The sequence below is a fragment of the Rhinopithecus roxellana genome, chromosome 20, assembly GCF_007565055.1.
Source record: "Rhinopithecus roxellana isolate Shanxi Qingling chromosome 20, ASM756505v1, whole genome shotgun sequence".
Lineage (NCBI taxonomy): Eukaryota > Metazoa > Chordata > Mammalia > Primates > Cercopithecidae > Rhinopithecus > Rhinopithecus roxellana.
The window spans coordinates 20167788-20185327 of NC_044568.1; the positions used below are offsets into that span (position 1 = coordinate 20167788).

A 17540-nucleotide genomic window follows, 5' to 3' on the forward strand; every position below is an offset into this window, starting at 1 on the left:
CATCGGCAAGAAGGGGTGTCCGAAGGCATTAGGGCTGCGCTCTCTGTGCAGAGAGAGTTCCACTGCGTGGAGCAGCTGCACTCCCTTAGGGGTGGCTGGGTATGAGCGCTACGGCCTGTCCTCGAGGGTCCCACCTCTTCCCCAACTCCCCGGCATCCTAGTCAAGATTCAGGAGGTGGCACTTCCCCCGGAAACCTGGAAAGCAGGGAGCACCGACTGCCCATGGACGCCAGGAAGGAGGGAGCGTTGCCGCCCGTGGACCCTGAGAAGGAGGGAGTGTTGCCGCCCGTGGACCCTGAGAAGGAAGGAACGTTGCCGCCCATGGACCCTGAGAAGGAGGGAGCGTTGCCGCCTGTGGTCCCTGAGAAGGAGGGAGCGTTGCCGCCCGTGGATCCTGAGAAGGAGGGAGCGTTGCCGCCCGTGGTCCCTGGCTGCGTGCCCTCCCCTTGGCTCCTCCAACCAAGAGGGAAGTCGAAGCTGTTTTTCCAAAGCTCTTTCTCCCCCACCTCCCCCAGCTTCCCTCTAAGAGTTCCTGCTGGTGTCCTCCGCCCCCAGTCCACCGTCCAGGAGCCAAGAATTCGTGGCAGACCCCGAGCACAGCTCGCCAAATCATTCGCTCATTGTTAGACATCTGGGGTTTTCAACTGTTTGTTTTCATAAAGGACACTCTAAATGCCCCTGGGCAGTGGCTCCTCTGGAGCTCCAGTCCGAGAACCTCGGGTGTGAAATTCTGTTCTCAGCTCTGCTCCTGCCCAGGCTGCTCTATCATCCCACGAGAGGCTGCAGTTGGAAGCCCCTTGATGCCCCAGCCTCCGTGGGTGTGAGCATCCCCAGCACCCAGACCTCGGCTTCTCGGTATCATGTTCCATTCAAAGTGGCCAGGACTCCTGGGAGAAATGGCGAAGCTCCAGTCTGGGAAGGGAAAACACCAGAGGCTTGTAGGAGATTGTGACCCTCCGGGGCTACGAGGCTGTGCCCAAGCACTCAGGAGCCTGCTTGGTGGGGGGTGTGGGGGGTGGGAGCCGAGGGTGCCAGGAGATGGCCTGGGGCACAAGCAGCCCTACAGCTCAGGCTCAGACAAGCAGCTGGAAGCCTGGCGGCGCATGGACATTCCCACGGCTTTAAAGGACGCCCCACAGAACACGGATTAATCATCATAGAGAGGAAGGACAGCGTTGCAGGGGAGCCTGCAGACGCAGCATCGATAAAACCGTCGGCGTTCCTGTCACCAGAGACGGCCCAGGTGAGATTTTACACCCCCCGCCAGGACACCTGCGGAAGTGCAGCCTCACCCCCTGCTGTCCTTGCCCACCCAGGATCTCATCACCAGGAATCGAGAGGCAGACCCAGCCGAGGGTATCCTGCAAAGCAGCCCGAGTGCTCACAGCATGGAGGGGCCAGGAGCCAGAACAGGCTGACAGAGATGGAGGAGAGAGGGCGGCTTGGGGCAGGGCGTGACACCCGCAGATTCCCCTCTCAGAACCTCGTGGGGACAATGGCCAGGCTGCAGTGCGGCCTCGCATGGACCTGTTCATTCCCTGATTCTGACGGTGCTGAGGGCTTGCGAATGTCCTTGTGTGCAGCAAACACACCCCAAAAAGCCTGGCTGTGTGGACCACGGTGCAGCCCCCCACGGGTCTCTCCCAACCTGAGCGGCGCCCTCCTGGCCACTGGCCACTGCTGCCTGAGTCCCTGCCGCAGCAGAAGGCACAGGCTGGGGCGGGCCTGCCAGAGTGAACCAGGTTGGCGAGGAAGGGCCTCCCAGGGCCGAGGCATCTAAGCAGCACCCTGCAGGATGGGCAGGCCCCGCACAGGGCCTGCGATCTCATGCATTCGAATGGTACTGCATGGGCCAGGGTGTCCCAGGGGATCCTGTCGGGTGCCCTCCTCAGCTCTTCCACCTTTCACAGTAAGTACTTCGACAGTACGGCTCATGGTCACCCCAAGTCCCCGAGAAGGGAAGAGAGCGACGCCATGGAGATGGGAGGCTAGCCCTGCGAAGGGCACCATAGTCCTGGGCACCACCTCTCCTGGGGAATGGGGGCTTGGGCTTCTTCTCCTCCTTCCTCCCTCCCTCCTCCCTCTCTCCCTCCTTCCTCTGCCTTGCACCCCCAAATTGCCAATATCACCCCCTCCCCAGTTGCAACAACCCGAAACATTCAGACATTGATTTGTGTTTCCTGCATGGGGGCAGAAACCCTCCTGTTCCAGAACCGCAGGGCCCCCACATTCCCCCACGGGCAGGGACCCATCTCACTCCCCCCACCACATTGGCCCACAAGGCTCTGGCCCCCACCCCCATGGCTGCTTGGTGAAATGACAGCCCCGCTCTGCCAGAAGCTGGGGAAGAGGAAGGGGCTGGGGAAGGGAGTCCAGCTGGGGAGCCCTGTGAGCCCCTCTAGGAGCCTGGCCCTGGCTGGAGAGAGAAGCACTGGGATGAAACACACTTTATTCACGGGGGCACAGGACTGCCATCTGCAGTGCTTGTGCTAAACTCCAGCAACGAGCAGATGCAGGCGTTCCTCCCTGGGTCAGCAGCCCCGGGCCTGGAATCCGCTACGCCCACTGCGCTGAGATCAGCTTTGAAAAGCCCCCATTGCAGACCTGCGGCAAAGGCCGGGGGAAGCTGGAAGCGATACTAAGGCTGCTCTGCTGTGATCAGCCTGGCCTGGGGCATCCTGGGGAATTCCTGAACCGCCTCCTACACCCCTCCCCAACCCCCAGCATGAGGCCCTCACTCAGGCATGCCTGGGCCCTGGAGGCGGAGAGCCTGGGACTCCACGGAGAAGCCGTGCCCTGCGCCCACTCGGCCTGGCCGGGAGCCCGGGCCCTGTGTGGTCACACCCGGAGGGCCTCACCAGCAGCGGCGGGGGCAGACTCTGTGGGGGCACCCCCTCCTCCAGCAGGGCTGGCCCCAGTGGGGTGGGAGGATGTGGTGGAGGGCATGACCTCTAGGAGAAGTTTGGCTGGAGCAGCCCTGGGGGGCAGCCAACTGCCGGGCAGGGGCTCCGGTGGCCCATTTCCCATGACAGGCAGCCTGGCCGGGAGGGACGTGCAGTTTCCACCACCTGAGCCCAGCTCCCAGCCCCGGGCGTTCAGGCTATTGGGTCCGAGGTGCCCTGTCGCTTATTCCAAGAGTTGGCAGTCGGCAGGGTCTGAGGGCCACCGAAAGCGAAACGTGCCCAATTCAGACCCCCTGGCCACAGGCAGGCGGCCTCGGCTCACTCCTCTCCTCTGGGTCCTTCGCCCGCAGTGACAGCTCCGCACCCAGCACCTTCCTGTGTAAGAAGTCAGGGAGTTCGAGATGAGATTGAGGCTGATCTGGGCCTTGTGTGGCTCCTGCTCGTAGGATCCTGGGGGCCGTTTCAGGAAGCGCCTCAGGACACGGAGAATGCTCAGTCTCCCGGCTGCCCCGCCAGGCAAGAGGGTCCGTGGTGGAGGGAATCCAGGGGGCATGGTCCTCACCCCACTGTTAGCGCTGGCAGACCCCAACACTCATCCCCCAGCCCCAGGCACACAACCTGCCCTACCGCCCCTCTCCGGGCCCCGCCGCCCCTCTCCAGGCCCTGCTGCAGCGGGTGTGTTTGGTGCTGCTGGGGTGGAGTCAGGGGCCAGATCCCATCGTGAATTTGACAGAAAAGGAAATGGGCTCTGAAAGCAGGTGAGGCTCAGCCAGGGCCCCGCGGCTCTTACCCAAGGGCTGAACTCCAACCTTCCTGGCCCGGCTCTGTTTCCCGAGCTGTGGAAAATGCCTCTGTCCACCCGGCATGGCTGGGTAGTGCCTGCTTCCCCCACACCAGCCACAGGCCGGCTCCCCAGTCCTCTGTGGGAGGGTTGCTGGTCTCCGTTAAAAACCCCCCGGGTGACTTGCATGGCGCCAGGGCCTGTGCCCCCGGGAGACACTCTGGGGAGGGGTCACCACCAGGAAACCTCAGTCCAAGCTGCCCAGCCAAGGCCGGGCATGGCTGTGCCGGCACAGGAAGACAGGGAGGGGTCTCCAGGGCAGGCAGCTCTCCCCTCGGCCCAGTCCCCCGTGTGAAGTGCTCAGCCCAGGTGGGATCGTGCTTCCCACTCAGCCTCCTCCAAGCCGCCGAAGGTCCTGCTGGTTCCCCAAATGACTTCTGTCCTGAGCCGTGGGCTCCTGATCACGCACCTACCTTGCACGGCCTGAACAAGAGTCTGCGCCAGGGACCCCGCTCGGGAGGGGCACAGAGGAAGCCAAGGGCCCACACAGGTGAGGGGGTCTCGTGTCTGAGCTCACCCAGCCCAAGCTCAGCAGCAGCCTCAGAATTTCCTGGCATCTGCTTGCCTGTGTTGCAACCCAAGTGGGGTGTGCGCACCGCCTGAGAGAGAAAACACTCGCGGAGGATTATGTAAGCGCTTTCCTCCCCAGCACAGGGCCGTCTTGGGCACATTGAGACCAGACCATGTGCAAAAGCACTTCGGGAGAGTGGCAGGAGCTGAGCTGCCTGAGAGGGATTAACCCCTTCCGGGATGCTGGTGGCTCGTCCTGGAGAACGTGGGACTGGTCAGGATTGCAGCACGCGGAGGGGTGGTGGAGTGTGAATGTGGAGGCACCGGTGCTGTGTGATTTCCCACAAGTTGTCTAACCTCTCTGTGCCTTCATCGCCTGACTCGGCTGTTTCCAATGCAGCTGATTTTAACAGCACCTGTTTCATGAGGCCACAGCCAGGATTCCTGAAGGTAAAGCACAGAAAGCCCTCAATGCGGTTTGAGGCTCCAGGCAAGGCTCAGCTGACAGTAGCTGAAAACAGCAGTTCCAGCCACCGAGTCGCCCACACTGCCCACCACAGAACGAACAAGGATTTCCAGCTTTGCTCGGATTTGTGGGGACCACTGGGTTTGGACTTTAGGAAAAGCTCATTTGCCTTCGGGCAGAAGCGACCGCAGCTGGGGTCACCTGAGGTGGGGGCAGGAACCTCTCGTTGGCTGATGCGGGACCTGGGGAGGGGCCGTCTGTGTGGGGCAGCTCTGGACGCAGACCTGTCGATACCTGTGAAAGCCGTCAGGCTGAGCCACCGTCCAGCAGGCGAAGAGACCACACTGGACCACTGCGGAGTCACTTGGCCAGCCCCACCCGGGTCCTCGTAGCCCTCTTATGTGTCCCAACTCCGAGGGGGCGGCCGACAGTGCACCCTGACAAGGCACGCGTGTACCATCGGGGACACCTGCTTCTTTAAAGTGACCGGATGGTGCCCAGGACCACAAGAACCAGCCTCATGACTGGGTGCCCAGCCTCCTTCTCCCTCCACTGTTAACTTTTTTGCCAAGATTCCAAAAATGAAGCTGCAGCCGAAAATAATTTCTTTTTCTTCTATAGCCCAAATGAATGATGGTGTAGAGATTTTCCCATCATGAGAACTGCGGGCTCCATGTGTAGTAGGCCCAGGGGGTGACCTGTCTGAGGTTGGGGTGCCTTGGGGCCAGAGCCCAGAGGAGAACCCACGTTGGCGTTCTAGTAACGTGAACCCTCATAAGATCTTCAGGACAGCAGAGGCAGCGGAGATGCCGGCGGGCAGGGAGAGCCGGCCCGGCCAGCCCCTCAGGAATGAGGTTCGGTCCTATTCTAGCTCAAAATGATAAACCTCATCTCAGATGGCTGCTTGTGACTCCAAGAGACCACCAGGCCCCGGTGATAGCCAGAGCGGTACCCAGCATACCAATCCCGCCCACCTGCCTGGCGTGGCTGGGAGACGTGGCCAGGTGCTGTCTCTCCCTCCCTCTTCCACTGCTCCCTGAAGGCAGCATCTAAAGAGGCTGAGGCTGTCCTGTTGCTGCCCTGACCTCTGGGAAGAAGCCCGCAGTTCTGATTACGGACCTCAGACAGGGAAGCGCACAGGAGGCCTCGGGTGGCCAGGCTATGCTGCTTCTCCCTGGACGGGCAGAGCTGGCACATGGGAGGCACTTCACAGGTGACTAAGGAGGCATAGACCCGAGGCCTGGGGGACTGCAGTGTCCCGTGGATCCCAGCTGCGGCTATCAGGCCCACGGGTGGGAGAGCCAAGGGAGGGGCTCAGCTGGGCAAGGGGATGAGAGCGGGCGGGGACACTGCTGGGAGCTCCCTTCACCGCATGACCAACAACGTGCGTAAGCGAACAGGGCGGGAGAGCTGTGTGTGGCCTCAGGCAGTCACTCAGCCTCTCTGCCCGTTTTCCTGGTCTGTAAAATGGACCGAAATGCCTGCCCCGTGGTGTTCTTTGGGCAGTTTCTATAAATGCTTGGCCCAGCCTCCCCAGCACATGGCTGCTATCTGGGGCACTGTTCTGTTATTTTCATCCCTGCCCCTGCTGTTTGCTTAGACTTCCTCTGACTCCAGTGAAATCAGCCTCCACAGGCATTTCGTCAGCCCCTTGTTCATCCACAACACGGCTAGGCAGGTGCGCCCAGGGGGTCTGAGGCTTTAACGGACTTTAAATGTATGTCCCTGCAGCAAACAAGTTTCTGTACAGCCCAAGAGCAGCAAGGTTTGGGGCTTGAGGGGCAAAGATCCAAGGATGCTGGAGCCAGGGATGGGGCTGTAGTCACGGGGCTGTGGGGGAAGCGGGGAAGGAGGGCCCACCCTGGCAGGATCTCCCACAGCCGAGTCCACTGGGAAGCCAGCCTGCAGGCCTGGGGTGGGGGCACAGGGAGCCCACCCAGCAACACAGGGGCGACCCGGAAGTGGACAGAGAACCCCAGCGGCTCTATCACAAGGCCACACACGTGACACGCATCTCCCGGGACCGGGACTCCGGCTCTTGGAGGGCCACTTATAGAAAGGAGCCCTCTCCTTGCACAGAGTGTGCTACCCTCGGTTTCACCTCTGTGCCAACGTTTAAAATCAGGACGGGTTTCCTCCCCACACCGAGTGTAGAAATGCCTGGCGTTCTTTAAACGTGTGATGTCGTTTCCCCACTGGGTGACTGGTCTCGGTTTGCCCATCACACTCACGGCTGCTGGATCCTGATGGTCTCAGATCAAACACCCCGGGAAAGACCATGGCAAGCCTTCGAGCTGGATGCAGCCAAGGTCTAGTCTGACTCCAGGACCAGAGATGAAGGGGAGCTTGTCACAGCCCCCATGCCATTCTGCTGAGAGGCACCCCTGTCCGGTGCCAGGCTGACGTCCACACCTTCCTGCTGTTCCCACCAGCTGAGCTGACCCACTTTCCATGGCCGCCTGCCGCCAAGCACCCAGAGAGCTCGCTCTCGCCCATCTGCCCGCGGCCCAGCTGCTGGGGGAGCCAGGCGGACCCCCGCCCATGTGGGGGAGCAGAGGGAGGCGGACGCGCGGCGGTGGGTAAGGGGATGTGGCTGGGGTGACTGTGGGGTTTCTTTTGATTGCTCTGGCTGCCGAAACAGGGAGGCGTCCCCATCAGCGGAGTGGAGGTGGGGAGGCGATGCACAGGTTCAAGGCAAAGGGAAGGGAAGTGGGGCCGCCAGGCGGCATGAAGAGGTCGCCTGGAAGCCTGTGGTTTCACAGCAAAAATGCAACCAGGTGTGCGCTGCTTCTCCAGATCTCAGGTCCAGGGCAGGCGAAGGTTCCTGTCATCTCAGTTTGGGGCTTTGTCTAGATGAGTCCTCGGAGGTGCGAAGGGGTTGAGGGTGTGTCCATGCAGAGGGGAGCTGTGGGTCTGAGCCCCTGGCCCCGCTGAAGGAGGGGCCAAGGGAGCCAGCTACAGGGCAGACGGCAGGGCAGGGGTCAGCGCAATGTGCTCTGCAGTCCACAGATGTGGGACGGGACTCCCTTAATGTAGGTCTTCTTTAACCTCTTTCAGTAAAGTTTTATGATTTTTTTTCCCCATAAACACCTTTCACATCTTTAACGAGTTATTTCTTGACATTTCTATATCTTAAAGCTTTTTGAACAGTGGCTTTTTAAAGTTTCCTTTTCGCATGACCGCTGATGACGGAAACGCAATGACACCTTGTGTATTGACTTTGATCCCCAAAAACGTGCTGATGTCTCTTCATAGTTCTGATATTTATCCCTGGGAAATATCTTAGGTTACCTTTGGAAACTGTTTGGAGTTTTCTAGAACACAGCAACATCACCTGAGAATAGCGAGTTTTGTCTTTTCGTTTCCACAGTGTGCCTCTGGCTTGTTTTCTTTTCTTTCTCTGCTCCCAAGACCTCCACACAGTTGAACAGAAGCTGGAAGAGCGGCACCCAGCCCTGCTCCTGACGTTGGGCACGCGTGCTGCGGCTGCAAGGCTTCTGTGGAATCTCTTGATCGAGTCAAAGGAATTCTCTTTTTTTAATTTTCTAGAATTTTTTTTTTTTTTAAAAGAGACGGAGTCTCGCCCTGTCACCCAGGCTAGAGTGCAATGGCGTGATCTCAGCTCACTGCAACCTCTGCCTCCCGGGTTCAAGCGATTCTCCTGCCTCAGCCTCCCCAGTAGCTGGAATTACAGGTGCCTGCCACCACACAAGGCTATTTTTTTGTATCTTTAGTAGAGACGGGGTTTCACCATGTTGGCCAGGCTGGTCTTGAACTCCTGACTTCCAAAGTGCTGGGATTACAGGTGTGAGCCACCACGCCCAGCCTTTTTTTTTTTTTTTAAGCCTTTTTCTTGGATGCTGAATTTTCTCAAAAGCTGCGTCTGCTTCTGCTGTGAGGATCACATGAATTTCTCCTCCTTTAATCTGTCAGTGTGTTGAGTCACATTGAGTGATACGCTAAAGGTCAAGCCAAGCTGCAGTCACAGCCCAAACACGTGTCATGGTGAAAATCTAAAGGACTGAGATCGTTGTATTATTGGAAACTGTTATGATTAATAATAAGAGAGCTTAACAAGGGTATAGAATACAAGATATGACATCTGATTGAATCCAGCCACGGTTAGTTACCAAATGAGATCGTCCACTGCTAGATTTGGTTTGCTAATATTTTGCTTAGAATTTATCTGAGTAGGAGGCTGAGGCAGGAGAATCGCTTGAACCTGGGAGGCAGAGGTTGCAGTGAGCTGAGATTGTCCCACTGCACTCCAGCTTGGGCAACACAGCAAGACTCCTTCTCAAAAAAAAAAAAAAAAAAAAAAAATTATCTGAGTAAGATTAGGCTGTAATTTTTTTCTCTCTGCTGATGTCTTCAGATTTTTATGCCAAAGAAATGCTAGCCTTGAAAAATGAGTTGGGGGATGTCCACTTCTTTCTGCTTCCTGCAAGAGCTTGTGAAGGAATGGGGTTGTTTCCTCCTTCGGTGTCTGGTGAACACACGTCATTTGGGATCTTTTCCTCCCTATTTTCCAGTTCCCCTCCTCCCTCCTCAGAGGTGTCTAATCTGTATTATACCTATATACTGAATTCTTAATTTTGATAATTCTATTTTCTAGTGACAGAGCTACTGTTTGGTACTTTTTTAAAGTGTCCAGTCCATCGCTGTCGGTCTGTTTCTATTCTCTGTTATTTCCATAGGTTTTCATTTGTGTTGTTTTCTCTCCTTTGCCTGATTGTTTCTGTGTGCTGGACACCGTATATGCAAAATTGCTCACGGACATAATTTAGCATTATCTTCCTCCCAGAAGGATTAGTATTTGCTTCTGCCTGGCAGCTGGGGACACCAGCTGTGCAAGACCATGTCAGTCCAGGGTTGTCACTGGGGCGATGTGAAGCCGAGTGGCAGCCCCGGGAGACTCAGGGTGCAGCCCTCCCAGGATTCGGCCCAATGGGAAGGGGTCCACTGGGGTCCTTGACCTTGGCAGCCCCAGGTCCCAGTGCCCATCCCTCTGGCTGCGAGGCTGGCCAAGGCCCCACACACCCACCCAGGCAGCACTTGAAAGGGCAGCCCCCAGCCCAGGAGAAAAGTGAGCCCCGGGGCCGCCCCGATGTCCAGGCACTCTCCTTGCCCGGACCCTTGACTAGGAGGGCTGCACTCCCCCGAGACCCTCAGCACATTTGTACGTTTCAGTCAGCTTTCCTGTTGACCCCGAGGAGGGCCTGCGGCACTGCCGAGCAGACACACCCAGGCCAGGCCCCTGTCCTTTCTTGCCTTCTTTTGGACGGACCAAGTATTTTTCTAATTGTAGCTTCCCCTCTACTAGCGTGGAAGTTACATACTCTGGGTGTAGCCTTTAACGGATAAGGGATTACGACTCAATGGCGCCAAGTCTAAATGTATTAACTTCCTATCATCTTCCTGAAGTTTCTTTTACATGTGCTAATTTTTATCTTTTTCTCTTTTTAAGCCCCACAAGGACTCTTCTTTTAGAAATCCAGTTTTTGGTCTGCCCACCTATTTACCACTTCCTTCATTCTTCCTCCCTTCCCCATCTCGGATCCTCTGTCTGGAACTGCGGTCCTCCCGCTTCATGTACAGTCTTACAGCGTCTCCTAGTGCAGGTCTGCCCGTGGCCAGCTTTGGCCCTTTATGTTTAAAATTTTTTTTCATTGAAGAATGACATTGTGAAGTGTGCAGATCATAGCACGCCGTCTCACAAAGTGAATACGCCCAGACTGGGAAACAATGCCAGCCTCCTGGAAGCCCCCTGCCTCGCTCATTCATCCCTGCCTCCTCTCGCTCTGCGGAGAAGAAGAATGTCTCACCCAGTGATGATCCTCCTGGAAGCCCCCTGCCTCGCTCATTCATCCCTGCCTCCTCTCGCTCTGTGGAGAAGAAGAATGTCTCACCCAGTGACGATTTCATCAGTTTCTGAAAGGGGCACAGACAGGATCACATCGCATGTCTGTATCTCACACCACACACGTGCAACTAGCTGGTGTGACCGTGGGAGCCGCGAGCCACTCCTTTAGGTTGCTGCAAAGTCTTCCATGGACGAGCAGCCACTCTGTGTTGGTGATGGGCGTCTGAGGTTGTCCAGGATCGGGCTGACCATGGCTGCTGAGGCCATCCTGGCAGTGTCTCCTGAAGCCCGCTTGCCGCTTCTGATGGAGCCTCGGTGGCCTGGGCTCACTTGGCAGAAGGCGCCGCACCGTCTTCCACCCCACCAGGGTGTGCAGGAGGCTCAGCTGCTCACACCCTCCATGGCGCGGGCCTTTTACACCTAAGGGATTCTGGCGGTTTTAATTTGACCAATGAAGTTGAGCACTTTTTCACGTTTACCAGCCATTTGGGGACCTTCTCTTAGGTGACTCTTCATGTCTTCGGCCTTTTTTCTTTTTTTGGTAGAGGGGAAAATTCACTAACTGTTAGATAACCCAGCAGCAATGAAGGCAGGCAGGCTTCTGAGGAGGATCAGGAGGTCCTAGTATCTGCTCCTGGCAGAACAGAGTCCAGAAATTAACTCATATATATATATAACCAATTTTTTTTTTTTTTTTTTTTTTTTTAGAGACAGAGTCTCACTCTGTCACCCAGGCTGGAGTGCAGTGGCGCGATCTCGGTTGATTGCAGCCTCCACCTCCCAGGTTCAAGTGATTCTCCTGCCTCAGCTTCCCAAGTAGCTGGGATTACAGGCACCTACCACATGCTTGGCTAATTTTTGTATTTTCAGTAGAGACGGTATTTTGCCATATTGGCCAGGATGGTCTCAAACTCCTGACCTCAAGTGATCCGCCCGCCTCGGCCACATTTTCTTTATCCAGTCTCTCACTGATGGGCATTTGGGTTGGTTCCATGCCTTTGCTATTGTGAATAGTGCTGCAATCGACATACGCGTGCACGTAAATTAGTTCAGCCATTGTGGAAGGCACGTGTCTGTTCCTCAAAGATCTAGAACCAGAAATACCATTTGATCCACCAATCCCATTACTGGGTATATACCCAAAGGAATATAAATCATTCTATTATAAACATGGCAATTTCCACAAAAATCTCTGCTTGGATTTTCACTGAAATTGCAGTGAATGTACCATTAAGAGAAAAATGATCATCTTTATGATATTGAGGCTTGCATTCACCAACAGGCTACATGCCTCCTCCATTTTTTTTTCTTTTCAGGTTTTCTTCACTTTCCTAATATTTTATAGCTTTCTGTCCCAGACATCTTCTGTTAGATTTGTTTCTACATAGTTTAAATGTCTTAGTGTCTATAATCACATTTGTAAGTGATTATTACTGTTTGTTTCTGGAATTTAGAAATATAATCAGTTTTTTGTATGTTGGCCTTGTGGGCAGGAATCTTGTAAATTCACTTATTAATGGTTTGCTTGTGAGTTCCTTTGGATTTTCTTCACATATAACCATATCACCTGTAAATACTGACAGCTTCATTTCTCACTTTAAAGCCTTTTAAGCCTTTTTTTTTTTTTTTTGAGACAGAGTTTCACTCTTGTTGCCCAGGCTGGAGTGCAATAGCACAATCTCGGCTCACCACAACCTCTGCCTCCTGGGTTCAAGTGATTCTCCTGCCTCAGCCTCCCGAGTAGCTGGGATTACAGGCATGTGCTACCACGCCCAGCTAATTTTGTGTTTTCAGTAGAGACAGGGTTTCTCCATGTTGCTCAGGCTGGTCTTGAACTCCCAACCTCAGGTGATCCACGTGCCTCAGCCTCCCGAAGTGCTGGGGTTTACAGGTATGAGCCACCGCGCCCGGCCCTTTTAAGCCTCTTTTCGTGCCTTGGTGTGCGAGCGCATTGTGGTGAAGGCAGCCATCTTTGTCTGTTACATCTCAGGGAGCGGCGGGGGGTGATGGGGGCAGTTCTCCGCTTTCCACCCTCGAATGGGCTGCTTGTTGTAGATTTCTTACAGATACCTTTGATCAAACTAAGGAAGGTCCTTTCTATTCCTGGTTTGCTAAAGGTTCTCTTAACCCATTCTGCCTGAGGTCGTCTACCGCTTGGCAATGAGCTCGAGCAGTAGGATATAAAGAACTCCCACATGCTTGGCGTTCCAATAATGGAACACTAGGCATAGTTCATCATGCATGGGTGTTGAAGTTTACAAATTACTTTTCTGCATTTATTAAGATAACCATATAGTTTACCTCTTTTGTTAGTGTGATGTAATACATTGGCTTTTAAAATAGTATACCAACTTTGCATTCCTGGACCTAACCTGATCATGATAGATCATCAATGTCACTGGATCAGGGTTATTCATATTTTGTTTAGGGTTGCTTAGGATGTTCAAGAGAGACACTGGCCTGGCTTTTTTTTCTTTGAAACATCCTTGTCGGGTTTTGGTGTTAGGGTTATGTTGCCTTATGAAACAAGATGAGAAATGAGAGTCTCGTGTTTTTTGTTTTTTTTTTTTTTTGTAACAGTGAAATGCTGAGCCTGGAGTTTTTCTTTGTGGCAAGATATAGGTAAGATTTCCGAAAGACAGGAGCTAGTAAGATGTTCTGTTTCTTTTTATAGCAGTTTTTTTCCAATAATTTGTCAATTGCATCTAACGTTTCCAACTGACTTTTGAGACAGTCTCAAGTTTTTATGTCTGAAGGGTTCGTAGATTCTGACATTGTCATCTGTCCCTGCTCTCTTTTCTCTGACTAGTGTACCAGGGCTTTCTCAAGTGTACCAGTCTTCTCAAAGAATCCTATCTGGTTTTGTTGGTTGTATCTATCCTACATTTTGTGCCTCATTTCATTAATTTTTCCTTGTCTTTAAGCTTTTCTCTAACACAACTCTCGATATTCCCCGAGTTTTGACCAACTTGCATTTGTCATTCAATTACAAATACCTTCCCATGTCCAGTGTTCGTTCTTATCTGACCTGGGGGTTATGTAAATGTTTGTTATTTAATTCCCAAACATTCAGGGATTTTCTACTTTTCTTCTCATTAATTTTTGCCTTAATTCAATTTGGTCACAAAACACATTCTGCAAGCTGCCATCCTGTGGTGTTGAGGTGGATTCACATTCTAGTGGGTGGCAATTTGGAGAAAAGCGTGTTCCCTGAGGTTGTTGGGTGTGACATTCCTCACACATGGCTTGGATCAAGGTGTTCATCACCTTGCTGCAGTACCTTGCATCTCTACAAACGTTTTCTATGCCTTGTTTCTGAAGTGTTTGTCATAGTGAATTCCAGGACTTAAAATTGCACGATCCTTGCTGGGCATAGTGGCACACGCCTGTAATCCCAGCTACTCAGAAGGCTGAGGCGGGAGAATCACCTGAACCTAGGAGGCAGAGGCTGCAGTGAGCTGAGATCGCACCACTGCACTCCAGCCTGGGCAACAAGTGCAAAACTCTGTCTCAAAACAAACAAACAAACAAAAAAAAAAACACAAGGCCGTGCACGGTGGCTCATGCCTGTAATCCCAGCACTTTGGGAGGCCGAGGCAGGTAGATCATGAGGTCAAGAGATTGAGACCATCCTGGCCAACATGGTGAAACCCCATCTCTACTAAAAATACAAAAATTAGCTGGGCGTGTTGGCGTGTGCCTGTAATTCCAGCTACTCGGGAGGCTGAGGTGGGAGAATCACTTGAACCCGGGAGGCAGAGGTTGCAGTGAGCCGAGATCGTACCACTGCACTCCAGCCTGGGAGACAAGAGTGAAACTCTGTCTCAAAATAAATAAATAAATAAATAAATAATAAATAAATAAATAATTGCACGGTCCTTCCAGCCTTTTTCTGCAGGGCAGTACAGGGGCTTTAAAACAATTCACCTCCCTTTGTCCATGGCCCAAGTTACACAGTAATGTTTTCCAGTATTTTGTTTTTAAAGTTTCAATGAAATGATTTACGTATGTTTATTATTCTCTTTGTCCACCGCTCCATAGGCACCTCCCCTGGATTCATATTCCTGCTCTTGAAGAAAATTCCTAACAATTCCCTGTAAAGAAGGTGCCATCAGAAATGACTTTTTTTTTTTTTTTTTGGACAGGGTTTTGTCCTGTCACCCAGGCTGGAGTACAGTGGCATAATCATAGCTCATTTCACCTCAACCTCTTGGGCTCAAGCGATACTCCCGCTTCAGGAACTCAAGTAGCTGGGACCACAGGTGCGTGCCACCATACCCAGCTCACTGTTTTTGTATTTTTTTGTAGAGATGGGGTCTCACTATATTGCCCATTCTGGTCTCTAACTCCTGGGCTCAAGCAATCCTCCCACCTCAGCCTCCCAAAGCGCTGGGCTTATAGGCGTGAGCCACCACAACCGGCCTCAATTTTTGTTTATAAATTTTTGTTTACATACCACCTAATTCTTTATTTTTGTAATTTTGAGAAAATTTATATGCCAACAAATTCATCCTTTTAAGTGAAGGATTCAGTGACTTTCAGTGTAGAGTTGTGCACATGTCACCACTAATTCCACAACATTCTAATCACCCAAAAAGAAACCCCCTGCCCATTCGCAGGCACTTCCAATCCTGCCTCACCCCAGTCCCTGGCAACCACAAATCGGTCTCTCCGCAATTGTCTTTTCTGGACATTTCATATCAATGGAATCAAACAGTAAGTGCTCCTCTGCACGGCTTCACTCAGCACAGCTCCTCCGAGTGCTGGCCGGGCTGCAGCACGCATCCCTGCTCCATTCCTTCACGTGGCTGGATGACGTCCCATTCTTTGGAGACTCTGCTCAGCACACTCTGTGTTCTGTTCACGTGGCTGGATGACATCCTATTCTTTGGACAGTCAGCTTTGTTTCTCCCTTCATCTGCTGATGGAAACCCAGGTTGCGTCTACCCTGTGGCTGGTATGAGCCGTGCTGCTAGGCACATCTAAGCATAGGCGCACGCGTGAGCAGCTGTCTTGAGGGCTCCAGGGTGGATCCTACGAGTGGAACTGCTGGGTCAGCTGGTAGCGTGTCACCAGCATCTTGAACAACAGGTTCACTGAAGACCCAGCCCCAGACTGAGAGCTCTCTCCTCTGCGCCAGTGGCTCCTCCTCCACTCAGCACCCAGTGGGTGCCCACGCCTGCTGCCTTGCTTTCATCCCATCACAGGCATCTGTCCTTTCTCTCTGGCTGCTGTCAAAATGATCTTTGCCTGTGATACTTGCGCGTGTCGAAGCAGAGACTGATGTTCGTTTCTCCTACTTGGGGTTCTGTTCTACTTCCTGAATCCTTGAAATGCATCTTCCTTCTGTTTTCTCCATTCTCTCGTTCTGGGATTCCAATCAGATGCGTGTGGATTTGACATTCTACACCCCACCTCCCAGCTGGTCCCTTCTGTCTCCTGGAGAGTGGCCAAGCTCCGGTGACCTCCCAGGAGGCCTCGGCCGGGCTCCTTGTGGCGGCCATCTTCAGAGGCGGCCCCCCAACGATGGAGACACAGAGCCCAAGAGCACAGGCCCCCTTTTGAGAGCAGCTCATCCTAGACCCCCACCCCCAAGGGGACCCAGTCCAGGATCCTGACGGGGTGGGGCAGGCTGGAGCCACGACCGTCCGGATGGCAACGTGGAACTCCTCCCAGAGAAAGCACAGAGAAGCCCGGCTCTATGTCGGCGAACACGACTCCACGTAGGCCCTTCCCAAGCCCCCAACGCAACTGCTGCAACGGTGTGGGTGAAGCAGGCCAGGCCCGGCTGGTCACCAGGGATTCAAACTGCCTCTGGAACTTCTATTTGCAGGTATTTTCTCTGCCTTAAAAAAATTTGTAAATAGTAGGGTCTGCCCCTGTGGCTGTAACTTTCTCTAAGGAACCCAGGACTGTGCCTTCTGGAGCTGGCAGAGCTCTGTGGTTTACGAGAACAAGACGTTCCACAGCTGTGTCCTAAACCAGGTTTCCCCTCGACAGCTCCAATGACACGGAAACAGAACTCTGACTGTCCCGGGGTGCCCACACCTACTGTCTGCACAGTGGAGAGGGTAGCAGCGTGGCCTGAGCCCAGCAAGCCCAACCCCCCCAGGAACAGGCACTCTGGCGAACCGTCTCGCGGGAGGAAAAGCGTAAGGCTGTTGTGGTCATAAATACATTTTATTTAATTAGAAATGCATAATTACAGTGTTTGAGAGCATTTCCCCTAGAAAAGTAGGTCAGCAATACCCCATCGGAACCGAGAGCTGGCTTTGCAAACACCTGCCTCATGACACTGAACAGAGCACACAGCAAAGGGCTCCTGCTACTCCCCTGGGATTTTTTTTTTCAAATTTTCTTTTTTGTTATAAACACCATAGCAAATTAAAAAAAGCTGTTTAAACAGAAAAATATCATAGTTCTTGATTTCCCGCGCATACGCGACGCTCTCCGCACTGTGCCTCCCCTCCGTCCTCCGACACCAACGGCATGACTCAAACGAAAGGTCTCCGGCTGGGGGCGGCGGCGGCTGCTCTTTCAGTTGACAGGGCGCTCTTCCCCGCGGAGGCAGCAGCCTTCAGACACACTTCAGCAGAACCCGTGCAGCCGCTGCCTGTGCTGAGGCCGAGAGAGCAGGGCGCATGGGGGCCGGGCCATGGGCGGAGCCAGCGACGGGCTCCTGGTGCCGGGCGCTCCTCGTGCCGCAGGCACTGCTCACTGGATCTGGATGGCCCCGTGCTCGAGCTGCATCTCCGGCTGTAGCGTGGGCTGCAGGGCCTCGGCCGTCTGCAAAAGGGAGAAAGGAGGAACTTTCTAAAAAAAATACCCAGCACTGCATGGCCAGGGGGTGTCATGAACAGCCAGCAACATTCAGGCAGAATCAGAAACAGCACACAGGAGCGCGAAGGAGCCCTGACCGCCCCAAGGCTCACCCGACTTGGTACAGAACGCCTGGCT

At 53.8% G+C, this 17540-nt stretch overlaps 2 protein-coding genes across 12 annotated transcripts in view; one reads left to right on the forward strand and one right to left on the reverse strand.

The window, feature by feature from the left end:
- Nucleotides 1-222: 222 nt before the first annotated feature.
- LOC104656052 lies at nucleotides 223-4464 on the forward strand. Its single transcript, XM_030924437.1, is given in 6 exon segments — nucleotides 223-538; nucleotides 1140-1243; nucleotides 2501-2609; nucleotides 3740-4252; nucleotides 4255-4442; nucleotides 4444-4464. Coding segments are annotated over 6 exon segments (1251 nt in total).
- A 12280-nt stretch (nucleotides 4465-16744) lies between these two features.
- Nucleotides 16745-17540, reverse strand: part of BANP (BTG3 associated nuclear protein) — a 131968-nt gene continuing 131172 nt past the window's right edge. For all 11 annotated transcript variants that reach the window (XM_030924709.1, XM_030924708.1, XM_030924707.1 and 8 more), the window contains one exon: nucleotides 16745-17369. In XM_030924709.1, the coding sequence (XP_030780569.1) occupies nucleotides 17298-17369 (72 nt within the window). In that variant the 3' untranslated portion in view covers nucleotides 16745-17297. The remainder of the gene's footprint in view (nucleotides 17370-17540) is intronic.